At 47.2% G+C, this 17,500-nt stretch overlaps 1 protein-coding gene across 5 annotated transcripts in view; it reads left to right on the forward strand.

Moving 5' to 3' along the window:
- Window positions 1–17,500, forward strand: part of LOC127009374 (cytosolic purine 5'-nucleotidase-like) — a 51,872-nt gene that overhangs the window by 9,481 nt on the left and 24,891 nt on the right. Inside the window, exons 1-2 of one of the 5 annotated variants that reach the window (XM_050882397.1) lie at window positions 6,736–6,790; window positions 17,133–17,373. The exons of 1 other annotated variant lie outside the window; for it this stretch is intronic. In XM_050882397.1, the coding sequence (XP_050738354.1) occupies window positions 17,324–17,373 (50 nt within the window). In that variant the 5' untranslated portion in view covers window positions 6,736–6,790; window positions 17,133–17,323. 3 more of the 5 variants (XM_050882398.1, XM_050882399.1, XM_050882396.1) reach the window with 3 other exon arrangements.

Below are 17,500 nucleotides of genomic sequence, written 5' to 3' on the forward strand. Positions count from 1 at the left end.
TGCGAGTTGGCAACTCTTCCCGCCTGGCCGCGGGTTCCGCGGGGCGCGGGCGGGGCCTTGTTCCCCGTCCCCCTACTCGCTCCTCCTGAATCTTCCAGAGGCCCGTAGACCCCGGGGGAAGCTTCCAGCACAACGATAGTCTGGACTTTTCGGTCTGGCCATCAAGGAATAACGCTCTCTCTCTCTCTCTCTCTCTCTCTCTTCTGATTAATGTAAAATCACTTAGGTTTAAGGACAGACCACCTAGTCTGGACCATGGGGTCTGTGTGGTCTGATTTTCTATGTAAATCTATGTAAATCTCTCTCTCTCTCTCTCTCTCTCTCTCTCTCTCTCTCTCTCTCTCTCTCTCTCTCTCTCTCACACACACACACAAAAATGTGGCTATAGCCTACTAATGCACTGTGATAATGCAACACTAGGTTCGTAACGTGGAGTTAACCTTAGTGGTGGCAACAAGTGGCTGTATGATAGTTCCTTCGTGTGGTTGTCTTTGATGCTTGTTGCGTGGAACAGCGCTCATAATAATGTCACGGAGGTTCGGGGTCGTGAGGCGTGACAGGCGCTATAAACATCGGAAGGCGTAGGAGGGTTCCCATGACGAGGCCAACCTTAACATTGATTTTTTATGTAACATTTGAAGAAAAGTATATATAGGATTCTACATTAAGTATAATAATTTTTGTTTGTCAGAGGTAGCCTATAGCTTACTTTGAAGGTTGACTATTCTTTCCCAGACTCTATCGGGTTATATAATAATGGTGACGGGCGCAGTAGTCCTTTTTCACTACTCTGGCAGAGTATCTCGGCAAAGAATAAATGTCCCTCCCCTCCACCACCCCATTGGACCGTATTGGCTATAGAGGTTTTGCAGCTGACGTCATTAGTTGGGGTGCGGGGGTAGCGCGGGCCTGCACGGCCATCTTGGTGGTCGGTGGTGGTCGTCAGTTATCAAAGCAAACCTTGGTGGCGGCTGCACAAGTGCTCTGTGTGTTCGTCATGGGATACGTATGCTGTGCGGTTGGATATTCTAACCGACACGGGAGAGATGCTGTGTCATTTTATAGATTTCCAGCGAATCCAGAAGAGCGGGGGAAGTGGATAGCAGCTGTGAGGAGGGAAAACTGGCGGCCGGCTGCTTCATCTCGACTCTGCAGTGCTCATTTTGTCAGTGGTAAATATTACAGGCAAGGCTAATCAGATTATTACATGAGTTAACACTCATTTAGGTATTGTCCTGGGTCCCCTAGCTTACTGTGTGCTGGGGGATTACTCTGGAACGGGATTTACATGAGCTGGCGGAGGCAAACAAGCTGGCGGAGGTAAACACGCAAGTCGGCGCTCAAGCAGGGGAAGAAAATAGGAAAGGAAATTCAGTGAAGGCAAAGTGCACAGAGGGACAGCTCATTGCTGGGTGGAGTATATAAGTGTACGCACGGAAGTGACCAAGAGTGCGTAGTGTAAGGTGACTTGCCGTCGCCTGCCCTCACCTGTCGTCACTTGCCCTCACCTGTTTGCCTGCCTGCCTGTGCTGCCTACCTGGGCATCACTGGTCAGCAACGGGAGATTGGACAGGCAGAGGGACAGACAGTCAACCGACCAGCCAGACAGTCAGCCAACAAACCAGTCAGCCAGCCAGCCAACCAATCAGCCAGTCAGTCAACCACCCAGTCAGTCATCCAGTCAACCTGTCAGCCATCCAGTCGGTCAGTTAGACATACAGTCAGTTTACCAATCAGTGAGCCAATCAACCCACCAGGCAACCAGTCAACCCACCAGTCAACCAGACAGCCAGCCAGCTAGACAGCCAGTCTACCAGTCTCCTCCTCCAAAAGCACTGATTTTTTCGATGTATCTTAGCTTCGCAGCATTCTCAAGCGATCTCGTGTAATCACTTAACACAAATGATGCTGAAGGTTCTGCCATTTGCCCGCGGGTAGTGACTTGGGGATGGGGCACACGTGGTGCGTCTGCTGGGGAGGTGACCACCAGCGGGTTTGCAGACGACGCACAAGGTGCAGACGACGCTATTTCGTGACGTCACTGCAAAACCTCTATACGGACAGCGACACGTGTGGCCACTCAACTCCTAGCTGAATTTTCCATAGAGTTCAAGTTATAGACTAGAGCGCTTCTGAGACTGTCTCAGGTATACACGGCCATGATGCCGCCGTCGCCCCAAGCCGATGATTGCACACACTTCACTCCTACCCGATTTCAGCTTTTCTCCATGTCAAATAGTAGAGTCAGGAAATCGGGTAGGAGTAAAGTGTGTGCAGTCGTTGTCTTGGGGCGGTGGGGGCACCAAGGCCTTGTATCCTGGAGGCAGCCTCAGACGCACTCTAGTACATAACCAGAGTTCTATGGAAAGTACTGCTTTGACAGTTCACTGAGTTGCCACGTGTGGCGCTGCCTGTCTAGCCAATACGGTCCATTCAAACCTCTACCACAAAACTATCGTCCTCACTGAGATAATAACCCGTATTTAAGAACTATAGAAAATTGTATATTGGTCTTGGTTAAGCAACTATGAAGGTGTTATTAGCATGTCTGCAGTGGATATTGCTATCTGTAGGCTAATAATTGTTACAAATTCACCCTGATAGCGAGACCATTACATATAGATATTGATTGAGATATCATTATAGTCCGTTTCATTCCGTCTGTCCACTCGCGAACGTGGATGTGCGCAAGATCTAAAGATTATATTTTCAGTGATATATTTGAGTGTTTGTGTATACAAAAAAACTCAAGTTCTCTTATAATTATGAACCGCAAACATGCCGATTTGCAGCGATAATCGACCATACAAGCACAAGAAAAACAACAACAACTTGTATATCAAACAGTATATAGTCTGATCATACTCGAACGATTCATATAGCATTTCAGATACCCATATTTCATCTCATTCTAATTTTCTAATTTTCATTCTGTGGAACACCATCTCTCCTCCTCTAAACCTCACCTTCTCTTCCTCACCGAAACACAGGTTTCTCAGGCTACTGACAGCAACCTCTACTCTGTTCCCTCCTACTATCTCTATCCTAAATTTCAATCCAAAGCTGGATGTTGCGCCTACGTGCGCAACGACATCACTTGCTCTCGTGCCCACGACCTTGACTCTTCTGAATTTTCCACCATCTCGCTAAGACTTCATTGTCATTCTAATACTAAATACATCTGTGCTGTTTATCTCACCTAACTCTACTAACTATGTAAAATTCTTTGACTATTAGAACTCTAAAGTGGAGCACATCTTGACTCACTCTCCCTTCGCTGAAATCTCCATCTTGGGAGATTTCAATGTTCACCACCAGCTTTGGCTTTCATCCTCTTTCACTGACCAGCCTGGTGAACAAGCCTACAACTTTGCTCTCCTCAACGACCTAGAGCAGTTGGTTCAGCACCCTACACGTATTCCCGACCGTCTTGGAGACCGGCCCAACATTCTAGACCTCTTCCTTACCTCTAATCCTTCTGCTTACTCTGTCAAACTGTTCTCTCCGTTGGGCTCCTCCGATCATAACCTTATTTCTGTATCCTGTCCTATCGCTCCTGTTCATCCTCTGGACCCACCGAAGAGGCGATGCTTCTGGCATTTTGCTTCAGCTCGGTGGGACGACCTGAGGATGTACTTTTCCGATTTCCCGTGGAATGATTACTGCTTCCAGGAGAGAGACCCCTCTGTGTGTGCCCAGCGCATCACAGAGGTGATTGTCTCTGGAATGGAGGCATACATTCCACGTTCTTTCTCTACTCCTCATGCTAAAAAGCCTTGGTTTAATCATGCTTGTTTTCGTGCTATTAAAGGTAAAGAGGCAGCTCACAAAAGGTTCCAAAGCCTTCGAACACCCGCTAACCATGACCTTTACATTTCAGCCCGGAATCGTGCCAAATCTATTCTCCGACTTACCAAAACCTCTTTCATCAATAGAAAATGTCAACACCTTGCTTTTTCTAATTCTTCCCGTGACTTCTGGCACCTAGCCAAAAATATCTCCTCCAATTTCACTTCTTCCTCTTTCCCTCCTCTCCTTAACCCTGACGGCAGCACTGCCGTCTCATCTGTCTCTAAGGCTGAACTCTTCGCTCAAACTTTCTGTAAGAACTCCACCCTGGACGATTCTGGGCATATTCCTCCTACTCATCCCCCCCTCTGACTCCTTTATCCCTGTTATTAAGATTCTTCCAAAGGATGTTTTCTATGCCCCCTCTGGCCTCAACTCTCAGAAGGCTTATGGACCCGATGGGGTGTCTCCTATTGTCCTTAAAAACTGTGCTTCCGTGCTGACACCCTGCCTGGTCAAACTCTTTCGTCTCTGCCTATCAACATCTACCTTTCCTTCCTGCTGGAAGTATGCCTTTGTACAGCCTGTGCCTAAGAAGGGTGACCGTTCCAATCCCTCAAACTACCGCCCTATAGCTTTACTTTCCTGTCTATCTGAAGCTGCATCTGAAGCTGCATTATTCAACTTCTTTCAATAGAAGGCCATCCCAACAGGAAGTACACGACTCCAGACTGGAGGCTGCAGAACGCTTAACCTCAGACCTTGCTATCATTTCCGATTGGGGCAGAAGGAACCTTGTGTCCTTCAATGCCTCAAAAACTCAATTTCTCCACCTATCAACTCGACACAATCTTCCAAACACCTATCCCCTATTCTTCGACAACACTCAGCTGTCACCATCTTCAACACTAAACATCCTCGGTCTATCCTTAACTCAAAATCTCAACTGGAAACTTCACATCTCCTCTATCGCTAAATCAGCTTCCTCGAGGTTGGGCGTTCTGTATCGTCTCCGCCAGTTCTTCTCCCCTGCGCAGTTGCTATCCATATACAGGGGCCTTGTCCGCCCTCGTATGGAGTATGCATCTCACGTGTGGGGGGGCTCCACTCACACAGCTCTTCTGGACAGAGTGGAGTCTAAGGCTCTTCGTCTCCAGCTCTCCTCCTCCTACTGATAGTTTTCTACCTCTTAAATTCCGTCGCGATGTTGCCTCTCTTTCTATCTTCTATCGCTTTTTTCACGCTGACTGCTTTTATGAACTTGCTAACTGCGTGCCTACCCCCCTCCCGCGGCCCCGCTACACACGACTTTCTACTCATGCTCATCCCTATACTGTCCAAACCCCTTTTGCAAGAGTTAACCAGCATCTTCACTCTTTCATCCCTCACGCTGGTAAACTCTGGAACAATCTTCCTTCAAGTGTATTTTCTCCTGCCTACGACTTGAACTCTTTCAAGAGGAGGGTATCAGGACACCTCTCCTCCCGAAATTGACCTCTCTTTCGGCCATCTCTTTTGATTTTTTTTGTAGGAGCAGCGAGTAGCGGGCTTTTATTATTATTATTATTGTTTCCTTTTTTTGTGCCCTTGAGCTGTCCCCTTTGTTGTTAAAAAAAAAAAATCAGGTACATAGGGTGACATCAGACTCTGCAAATGTCTTTACATAAGGAATTTTGATGTATTGCATGTAAATAACATGGGTAGCCTAATATTCGAAATAGCCTAGCATCGCATTCAACAGTTATTCTTTACTATTTCATGTTATTTCGATTAATAATAATTATTTACAACCGGTAAATTATTAAGATACCCTTATTTGCACTTGCAGAGCCCAGATGTCTTTTAATATACCTGAAATGAGCTATCAATCAATGAATTTGAAAAACCATAGATCGTTCAGGCATGATGTGATTATGTTATTTGATACAAGCTTGTCTTTTCGTGTTCTTGTATGGTAGATTATCGATGCAAATGACTGATTTATTTTTTGTATACATAAACATTCAACTATATTATTGAAAAATAAGCTTGATTGTCAATCACATCAGTTGAATTTCACGCATTCACGAATTAGAAATGCGCAGGTGCCACATCCATCAAAATTGCTGCTTTGTTTGTGGACAGATGAAATGAAACAGACTATAGTACACAGAGAGAGAGAGAGAGAGAGAGAGAGAGAGAGAGAGAGAGAGAGTTGAGGAACTGGTTAATGTACAGTACAAGCAGAAGCTTCGGTTTTAGGAAGAGGGAGAAACCATATTGTTCATTTGGAAAGGAATCATTCTCTGACCCACCTGTGAAAGCGATCACTTTCCCACGCTAGTTGTTTGTGGATTCTCCCAGTTCATACGTTCAGTCCCTTATATCTACTCCCCTGACTAAATCAAGGCCTTTATTTTTTTAGCACTTGTCTCCTACTATTGTGTTTTTTTAGTTTCATGGTGCTGCCTCCACATGTATAATCATATTATGTACTGCCTGGGGGTTGGGACGGCATGTTCCTCCCTTCTCCTTTGTTGTTTACTTGCAACAATAAACTATCAATCAATCAATCAGTCAAAGGCCGTGAGCCCATGGGTTTCCGAGGGGCACGGAAACAAGACTGTACGTACGATGTGTGTGACTCAGTGACAGTCTTGCTCATATGTTGCGTCAGTTTCCCCACGCCCGAGGCTGATGACAGTTGGCGAAATTATTTTGTGGTTAGGGCTTTCATCGTGCGCCACAGAAGGCCGGTTGCCCTAGTAACAACTAACAAGGTGCTCCTCGGTGGTCAGGGTGAGCCGAGCAGCTGGGGGTCTGCTGAGGCATTTCTGTCGCTCCTGCATGCTTGCTTTCGCCACCTCACACATCACACTTGCCTTTCTGGTGGCCCTTGACTCGCTCATCGGTAGCAACCCCATCGTACGGAACTAACTGGCAACTATGCGAGATATATAAGTGCTGGCGAGCTGCGTACATGTTAGTGTGAGCACGTTCTAGTGAAGTAGTGAAGTGATTGGTATCGTCTCTAGGCTGTGAGCGTGTGAGGGCGGGCAGTGAGTGGCAGGTGTGGAAGATAACAATATGCGTCGGGTAGTGTTTAAACAGCGCACTGACAGGTGGCACCTTTGATAAGCTGATAGTCCTGTCTGGTGACCGTGGGAGGTTTTCCCCGCACTCTTCTCCCTCCCCCCCTCCTTTTTTACGTGTAGGGGATGATGGATCAGATTTGTCCTCTTAGGCGTCGCTGTTTGACAATATTGGCGGTGGACGTTTCTTTGAGGCCTGAGTAGTTTGTGGGTAATTCTGTCATTTAAAATAGTGTTGGGCCGAGGCAACACTCATTATAGATCTTCCCATGCAATATTGACACGCCCGCCTCAGCACCAGAGCACCGCCCGGAGGTCAAGGGCGACACGCGCTATCTCTGTCCTTATCGTAATTTTTTTTTTTTTTTTGTGTGTGTGTGTGTGTGTTGTGTTTAAGTAAGTTGACTAGCCAACAGGACGGAAATTCCATGATTGGCGTGGCATTGTTCGAGTATCATGGCTTAAGCCTCTTAACGGGCGAGAGCATCGTGCGGGCGTGACTGTGATGGATGGCAGGTGGCTGGGCAGAGGCGTCACCCCCTTGATACTTCCCCATACCATGTAGCACCGCCACACCAGCACCAGCACCAGCAACGCCCCTAGAACCAGGGTGGCTCTCGCCTTTCCTTACACAATAATTATCACAGTCTTTGCTCCCATGATGATTGGCACTGTGTCCCACAGTGTCTCCCACTCCACATGATACTCATGTTGTATCATGTGTTCCCCGACCTTATGCTTCCTTCGGTCCTTCCCTCCTAGTCATGTGTCCCACGACCTAGTTTTATTATCCTCCTTCAGTGTTTCAGTCAGCAATGGCCACAAATTCACAACAATCTGATGAGTTGAATGACCTGCTGATATTGGCAGTCCGTCGCCTCGGAGCGGGTGGGGTGGGGGGGTGGGGGATTGTCCCCTTAACTGATTTACTGCCCCAATATTAAATATTAAAGCTTCTGTTACATGGTTGTTATCCTGCCCCCCAACATTTACGAATTACCTTCCTCAAATTATAGTCTTGACGTCGCCGGATGTAGTATGTGCTGTCACTCATCCCATGGCATAAATAATAACCAAGGCTTTAGTTAAAACCCCTCATGTAATATATATATATATATATATATATATATATATATATATATATATATATATATATATATATATATATATATATATATATATATATATAGCTGTACGTGCTTCCAGCAGGCCTTTTTTCTTGTCTGAATCAAGGCTTATTGACCTCTCCCAATATGACCGAGTGGGTAGTGGGTCAGCCTAATGGGAAGGGCCAGTCTCGAGCGTGCTCAACGGACCCTTTGTTGAGTACTTTCTCCTTGGTTAGTGTGGGTGTCTGCATCCACCCGCCACACCAAGAGGGCGGGTGGCAAGGAGGGTTTGTGATTATGATTTAGGGTGCAGTCAGTGTTGACACAGCTGGGTGTAGGATGACAAATTTAGGTTTTGTAATTACATTTTGGGATGCTGGGCTAGGCAGCCATGTTGTCACCTATTATATAATGTTAGGGAAAATAGGATGAAAATCGTCTTTTTTTTTTTTCTACGGGTGGCAACAGACCGGTTTTGCACGTGAATAGGTTCCACAACACCTCTTTGAAGAGGCCATGGCAAAATCGGCTTTACGAACAACCAAGCCCACCCAGCAACAGAGTCGGACTGGAGTGCTTAAGGGGGCCGTGCCATCTAGTGGCTGGAGGGGGCCAGGGCCCATGTAAGAGTTAGTCATTATTATATGACAGCATGGGTTAAGTCCAGGGGCCCATGTACCTTGGGGGGGGGCCCCATGTGTCATTGGCACACGGGCATATAGGCCAGTCCGACCCTGCCCAGCAAGGGGAGGAGACCTTAGCAACTGCAGTGAGTCTGCTTGATTCGGTATCAAATATTTGCCAGAATACCCGACGGATTTTCACTTTCTCGCCTTCGTCTGCGTTAGGAAAGTTTAGTTACTGACTTCTTAAGCCCCGTTCACACTGTGCCGACTCTGGTCCACGACAACCCAGCGACTTTTCCATTTGACAAGTTGGTTCCCACGCTCCAAGAAGAGGGGGGAGGTTTTATTGGAGTCTTGGTGTCTTGCCGACTGTCTGGGACATTCGGCCAACTAGATGCCAGCATGTCGTTCTAACCCTCACGACTCCAGACTCCCGTCACGACGTCGGCGCAGCATTCGGCAAGCCTCAAGACCTCTTTCAGGACATGGCCGACCCTTTCACATCAACACCCAAGACCTCGTGTACCCTAGAGTCGTGGGTAGTCGTGGCCCAGAGTCGGCACAGTGCATGTGAACGGGGCTTTAGACTGCGGTGTGTGTGTGTGTGTGTGTGTGAGAGAGAGAGAGAGAGAGAGAGAGAGAGAGAGAGAGGTACCCGTGTGAAGCGGGAATAGGAAAAATGCTTGTAATTGTAAAAACATGCCCAAAGTCTATACCAAGTCAAGTCAATTTGCCTTCAAAACTGCGACCAGCACGCGCAGGGGGCGGAGCAGCGGGATGACGTCACTTGAAGCTAGTTCACGGGTGACGAAAGTTGCTGCCATGTGTGCACTTTGGATGTGCATTCTCGCCTTCTTTCACCGCGTATTCAGGCAAGCCACTGACGAAAAAATATGCCTTTTTTATTGTGCTATGCGTGACTGTAACTCCAATGCCTACAAACGGCGGTGTGGGGTGTGAGAGGGGTCATGTTGAAGTGATTGATTTTAATTAGTCCGCCTTTCGTCGTTTTCTCTAAATCAATGTTTCTTCATTCTCTAGTTTCGCTCAAAGCAACGTCACGCATAAGCCACGCCTCAGCCGTGTCTCCTCCCACAAAGCTGCGTATGACTTGACTTGGTATAGCCCAGCAGGAGGGAACGAGTAGTTTCAGCGTTCGCCTGCCTCGACACGCCAGAGCGAGATGGAAACAGCGTGTGGCGTGGCGAGGGGCAGCCAGCTCTTGGAAGCAGTGTCACACGCTGATATTATAATGAGTGGCGGAAATTGTCTCGGCGAAAGACTTTTGACCGAGTTCCGTTTGTGAATATCGTAGTTTTCCACCTGAGTAGAATCTCTGTGTATTCGTAAGTGGTAAGGGAATGATGGATAAGGACTGAAGAGCGATATGACCATAGTTAATATATGGACCATGGACCCTCAAGTGAGCCTCTAGCTGTTGGTCCGCATCACTGTCCAAAGCCAAGCCAGACACAGCATATTTCATACGGTTTTCGCCACCTTCTTGTTTCTGCCTCCGCCACCTTCCTTATGCTGAAATGGACCTACAAATTACGTCGATGTACTCTCCTCCATGTAGTCTTCATAACTTTGGCAAGGTGTGCAGGGTAGGTTCTATGCAGTTCTGCCCCTTTTAAGGAACTGACGCGGAGGGGAGGGAGGGGAGCGGTGGAAGGTGGCACATTGCTAGGCACGTGGGGTGATACTGCATCTTGCCCTCTCTCCCTCTTTCTATGCAGTTCTGCCGCTTTTAAGGAACTGACGGGGAGGGAGGGGAGCGGTGCAAGATGGCACATTGCTCGACACGTGGCGTGATACTGCATCTTGCCCTCCCTCCTCTCGCTTCCTCTCCCACGTCTTTCCTACCCCTCCGCTTCCTGTCTCCCCCTTCCATATCTTACTTCCCAAGCTGTTAAATGCCAATATTTAGAAACGTTGAATGAGCCATGCCCTTTCTCCAGGACACACATACACACAAGCACACGGTCCGGTAGCTCAGTGGATAGAGTGTCTGCCTTACAACCAGAAGGACCGGGGATCGATTCCCCGGCCGGGTGAAGATAAGTTGGATTTATCTTCTTTCACGCGTAGCCCCTGTTCACCTAGCAGTGAGTAGGTACGCGACGTCAGGCAAGGAGTTGTGACCTCGTTGTCGCGGTGTGTCGTGTGTGAGTGGTCTCAGTCCTACCCAAAAATCGGTACTATATGAGCTCTGTGCTCTTCCGTAGGGGAACGGTTGGCTGTCTCGAGAGAGACCCGCAGCAGACCAAGAGGTGAATTATACACACACACACACACACACACACACATATTCAATTAGAGTACAGAGGTATGCAGTGTGGAAGAGCAAGGACACACCACACACACCCGTCCTGGCAAGCTGAGATTCGAGCCGTGCTCTGGCTGGGACATTTTCGCTGACAATGAGTGATTACTGGCCCCCCCTAGAGCAAGGGGGATAGGGTGTGTGGCAGTGGGGGGCATGGAGTCTCGCGGTTTGAAGCCACTAAACTGTCAGTCGGCCATATTGTTCAAGCCGGAGAGGAGTGGCCACATTGATGTACATCCATGAGCGGCCGGCCAGACCAAGTGTCCGCGTGTGACATTTCACGAGGGTTCGTATGGCAGACTGGCAGTACATGCTTGCCGCTTATAAATTTCTAACTTGTATTTGTAAAGGAGACCGCACATCTTGGTGATGAATTGTCCTCACCGCATTTCTTGGTGATCATGAATACATTACCGCGCTTCTTGGATATCATGTACAGTATTTTCTTACCTGTTACAGTATATTTACAGTAATAAATTACGAAGCTGATTCACAGACTGTGTCAGGTATAAGAATGGGAGTAATTTTGTCCAGTGTAGCACAAGCAGCAGTCACTCCACGGATGCGGTACTCTAAGGGCAAGCGCCCTCCATGTTAGGCGCGCTACACCCTCGTATTCGTACCTCACGGCTTGAACAATATGGCGGCCGATTTGACAGCTGAGACCACGAAAACTGGCTTCACTCACCAGTACAGCGCGCTCGGCGCTGTGGGCCTCTCCACCCTTAATACCTCCATGGTGTGTGGGGTGTGAAGGTCCCTGCAGTACCAAGAGATCGTATATAATGAACCTTGCTCTAATGATCTAATCAGAAGGGTACTTGCAGACGATGTCGACAGCTCGTGATCAGGCTGTGGTGAGTTACACACATACACACACTAACTCGGGGAGGGTGCTAGTTGGAGATCGCGAGTCAAGCACGTGATCAGACCTTTGTGAATTATGCACCGTACTAGACATCTTTTGTTTACAGTGGTTAGTACTCCCACACCCAGAGCTCGATAGCAGTTGTTCATGGGCTAACTTGTTTGTCGTCGAGCTGTGTTGGGGTATGGAGTTACCGCGCCCATAACTCGTTTCAACTTGATCTGCAGTTCTCTAATTGTGTAGTTGTGAAAAATGTAGTTTTGGAGGTAATTAAAAGCGAAAAAGATTGGTGACAATTTGAAATTCCTTTTTTGTTTGGTTTATTGAAACATAGTTTCATCATCTTATTGAACAACCCCACACCCCGCTTTTCTTAAAAGAGCAAAAAGAACTGTTCAACATTGCTAAGGCAGCCCGATGAAATGACCCACACTTTGGGCCGTAGGACCACTCTCAGGCACTCACTACAACAGATGGAGTGAATACTTAAGTTGTGTATTCGAATACGAATACTTCAGATTCCAACGAATACGAATTCGAATACACTGAAATGACTTTAATTCGAATACAAATAAGAATACTTCTTGAAAGTATTTATGAATACATTCATGAATGCTTTTCATTTAAAAATAACGTCTTGACGTAATTGGGTATAACAGTGTTCTAAAGCTATGCAACAGTAAAAGTAGTTATGAACCTGTACTATCCACGACCTTTACACGTCCGCTCAGGAGGCTGGAGTTCTAAGGAACAACGGCTGTTATTTCTGATAATAAATTTTAAAGTATTCGTCAGATTATTCGCTGAGTACGAATAAGTTTCCCTTGTATTCGAATACGAATGCGAATACTTTGATTTCTATCAGTGATCATTCGAATACGAACACGCCCAAATATGATATTCGAGTGTATTCGAATACGAATACCGAATACGAATACTCCATCAAGCCGCAATACGAGGCATGGATGGAGTGTTCTGAGGGTGGGAATGGGTTTCTCTCTTTCTATGGAGGGTGATATGGAATTTATTGTCATCTTTCCCTATCACCTTTGTTTCGTAGGGCCAATCAAACAGTTTGCTCCAATATCAACAGCAACGATGGATTGCCGGGGCCAGTGACCTTTGATATGCATGTCACTAACCACCACACTTTCTCACTTGTGTCACCAACATAAAACGGCAATAATATTTTACCCTAACGTTGTTTGCACACGAGACTGAGGAATTGATTCTAAGACGTCACACTACTTTGAAAGTGTGTGTGTGTGTGTGTGTGTGTGTGTGTGTCCTGAACCACTTTCATGGAAGAATTTAATTTATTATAGGTAAGCGTAGTCTATATATATTAGTAGACTTTGGAGGTAAAGACGCGATTCTCGGGTTTTAAAACTCGTCGAATAAGGCCAGTGATAGTTCCCATAACGAGACAGTGTAGTTTCTTGGTCTTCCTTTTTATTGATATTTAGAAAAAAAAAAGTATGATAAAGAAACGTATTCAAGAAAACTATGAATTGGATTTACGACATGCATAGGTAGGCAAAGACTGGTTTCTGGTCTCTTGACGGCTGAATAGACAATTATGTATGAAGCCCAATATTGAACACTCTATTCAAGATAGAAGGTGAGACAAATAGTTAAGCTTTTACTTAGATTGTCTTTCAAGAGAGGTTGCGACAGGTGCCCATGAGAAGAAAGGTAATACGCATTTACATCCTAGCGGAAAACCAGGGCGGACCTCAGAAACGTCACAAGAAGGTCGGGTGTTCCCCCCTCCCTTGATTGGTGGTGGGTAGACGTTCCCCTGCATGCCCCCGGGCGAGCGCTGCGGCCGCGCGGCCGGGGCCCGCTGCTGCCGCGCTGTGGGGACCAGGGCCCTCATCTGTGGACCGCCAGCACTCCTCGCAGTCAAGGCCGAAGGTCGGCCTGCGCGCGCGTGCGCCCCGCCTGCCCGTCTGGCAGGCGCCACCTTCGCCGGGAGCCGGCGCCGTCCCGCTCGCCCGTCGGGCTGCCCCCGGCTGTGGGGCGGCTGCCGCATTGAGCTGCCTCCGCGGCTGGCCGCCGGGAGTTGACCGTGGGGCCCGTTTAAGCGATCCCCCCAACGGGCGGCTCCCCCCTGAGCCGCCCCCCCGGCCCGCGGCGCGCCACCCGCCGCACGCCCGCGGCGGGTTTCGCGCCTGCGGGCCCCACTCCGCCGCGGCGACGGGCTCTCCACCCGCCCGTAAGCCTGCCAGCCCGAAGAAGGGCCCAGGGCCAAGAAGACCGAGGTCGAGAAGAAGAAAGACTGATCGTCCCCCTCCGCCTCTAGTCGCCCCGCATCTGCCCCTCCGTCTGTCCCTGTAGCATCTGTTCTTTCCCTTCACGCGCTGTTCATTTGCCTGCCTGTGCCTCCTCAGCGATGTTACAAGCGGCAGGGAATCCTCAAAATCAGTATCAAAAGTATGGTTCTTCAACAGTCCTCTTTCAATTTCTTTTTCTTCTTCTTTGCCACATTAATAATTATTATTTCTAATCTTTGGGGTTATAATTTTGGGGCAGGGGCCCTACACGTATGGTACATTATACCTTTTCTAAATTATCCTTTGCATTAGGTAGATATGGTTCAAGGTTAGTTTAGGCTTAGGTCCCCCCCCCAAAATCCACATGATTAGGAGGGCGGACTAGGAGAGGCTACAATAAGGCAGGCCTGCGCCGACGCAAAAGCTCCATTCAGATGAATGAATCAACGTAATAAGCGTAAGTATATTAAATATGAAAATGGCTAAAGTCCTATTGAGCTAGTAAATAAATTGATATATGCTGAAGGCTGTGACTGATTAAATGGGAGGATAATGGGAGGCTATTTTGAACTCTGGGGGAGTTCACAAAGACTGGTGTTCTAGAAGGTATCAGGAGTTATAACAAATGATTTCAGGAGAAGATTGCAGATTATTGATTGAGAGATAGCCGTTACTTGTTATTATTGTTTGATGATGAGAACACAGTTTTGTGCCCATTCACGGAAGGAAGACTTTTTCACTCACTGCTTCAATTCACTTTACTTTTAAATTTTTTTATTCACTATTAAATAAGCAACATTTTATAATTTTATTATCTATATTATAATATACATATATATATTTTGATATAATATTTTTATATATAATGTTATTATTGTATCCTTAGAATTTATAGTACCATGTATATTTAGTTGTGGGGTTACTCTCACATTACTGTCCCTTTCATGGGTTGGGCGCTCGTTGCCCTCCCTTTCATTTCAAAACAAACACACACGATCTTTCTTGGACAGAGACAAACACACTCCTCAGGCAGGCAGGACTGCCGCAGGATCACCTACACACAAACATACTAGGACGCCTGATGGCAAGATGAGGTCACCTGCTGGGCTGTCACATCTGTTCACAACTAGTTGACTGTACTACTAGTGTTTATAATCTTAGGGCCCCCAATTCTTTATCTCTAGATCTATATTATTGTTGTATCCTTCTTATGCCCTGGGCCTTTGTTCTCCTTCCTTGTTTTCTAACATCTTTGCTTTTCTTTTTGTATTTTCATACTACTACGTAATAACATGTATTACACATTATCTGTCCTGCCTGGGGTGCCTGGGTCATGTTCCTCCCTTCCCCTTTTACCTGCAAGTGGCTGCTGGCTTTAACTGCAACAATAAACTTTCAAATCAATCCATACTAAAAAATGCGGCTGCTGAGGTGAGGTGGGGCAGGAGGGGAGCTCGAGGCACCGCACCGTTGCTATCGTACTCTGAACTCGTACGACCGCGCCGCGTAATTACCCTATTCACTGCACACAAAGCACCAATAATTAACCATAAAAAACGATATATATATATTGATGAATTCAATGGTGATGAATGAAGTTTTATTATTATTGGGTCGGAAATCAAACATAATACATAAAGTACGACGACAATCTGGTAATGTCGGGGACGGGGACCGATTTTCAGTTTTTTTTGGAGTGGGAAGTAGCGCATATAAACACAGGTCGGCGCATGCGCAGTAGAGGGGGGAACAGGGGGGAACGTTCAGTCTGCCACAGTGGCACTCTGTGGTCGGGTGACTGAGGATGGTGTCCTTCAACGCCTCAAAAACAGTTTCTCCACCTATCCACTCGACACAATCTTCCAAACAACTATCCCCTGTTCTTTGACAACACCCAGCTATCACATTCTTCAACACTAAACATCCTCGGTCTATCCTTAACTCAAAATCTCAACTGGAAACTTCATATCTCATTTCTTACTAAATCAGCTTCCTCTAGGCTGGGCGTTCTGTACCGTCTCCGCCAGTTCTTCTCCCCCGCACAGTTGCTATCCATTTACAGGAGCCTTGTCCGCCCTCGTATGGAGTATGCATCTCGTGTGGGGGGGGTCCACTCACACAGCTCTTACGTCTCATCAGCTCTCCTCATACTGATAGTCTTCTATCTCTTAAATTCCGCCGCCGTGTTGCCTCTCTTTCTATCTTCTGTCGATATGTTCATGCTGACTGCTCTTCTGCTGAACTTGCTAACTGCATGCCTCCCCCCCTCCCGCGGCCTCGCTGCACACGACTTTCTACTCATGCTCATCCCTATACTGTCCAAACCCCTTATGCAAGAGTCAACCAGCATCTTCACACTTTCATCCCTCACGCTGGTAAACTCTGGAACAATCTTCCTTCATTTGTATTTCCTCCTGCCTACGACTTGAACTCTTTCAAGAGGAGGGTATCAGGACACCTCTTCTCCCGAAATTGACCTTTCTTTTTGGACACTCCTTTGACCTCTATTCAGGAGCAGTGAGTAGCGGGCTTTTTTTTTTTTTTTTTTTTTACGCCCTTGAACTGTCTCCTTAGCTGTAAAAAAAATAAAAATAAATAAATAAACATCGTCGTAAGTGTGCTGTGGGTGACTCGTGCAATCAGTGTTGGCCAAGTGAGAGGCGCCGAGTTGTGTGTGAAGGTCATCTGGTGGGTCAAGACATCCTGTGGAGGAGAGAGAAATCATGCCGCCCTCCTCTGCTCGTCATATCGGGTCCTTAGTCTGCTCAGTGCTCTTATCACGCTCAGGTGTAAAGTACAGCTTACCGGCTATCGTCTGGCCCTACCCCGCAGTGTTTGGTCTGTGTTTTATCACCTCTTCGTGTCCCATTAGTTAGGATAGCTCTGCTGTCTCGTCTGCCCGCCCGCCCCACATTTCACTTGGACGTGGTAGACGTGCCTGTTAATATTGGGCGTGCCAGGGAACTGAATGCTGTTGATATTGCAAGAGCGTGTCTCATCGTCGATTTATTGTATTTACCCTACTTTATTTCGGTGGCGTTTAACTAGTTTTTTTTTATGCAAGTGACATCTAAACAAGTTGAAAACATTGATTTAGTGAACTTTGGCGAAAGTGAAGGCTTGGGTTAGGTGCAGCAGAGCAAGTGTCACCAGTGGTGGAAGTGTCGTCCTGAACTTTGGCGATAGTGAAGGACAGTATTAGGCTGCAGCAGAATAAGTGTCACCACTAGTGGAAGTGTCGTCCTGCTTCCCACCATGATCAGCTACGGGGTGCTGCACAAGGGCCACGAGGTGCCAGCCAAGCGGTGAGTGTCCGGTAGAGTGCAGCTCACCCTTCGCTGGGCCATTGCAGGGCCCGTCACGACACAAACATCAGGGATAGCGCTGAAGTGACGCTCTCAGTGATTTCGCCCGAGTTCGAAGTTCACACAT

This window comes from Eriocheir sinensis, chromosome 40 (genome assembly GCF_024679095.1).
Source record: "Eriocheir sinensis breed Jianghai 21 chromosome 40, ASM2467909v1, whole genome shotgun sequence".
Lineage (NCBI taxonomy): Eukaryota > Metazoa > Arthropoda > Malacostraca > Decapoda > Varunidae > Eriocheir > Eriocheir sinensis.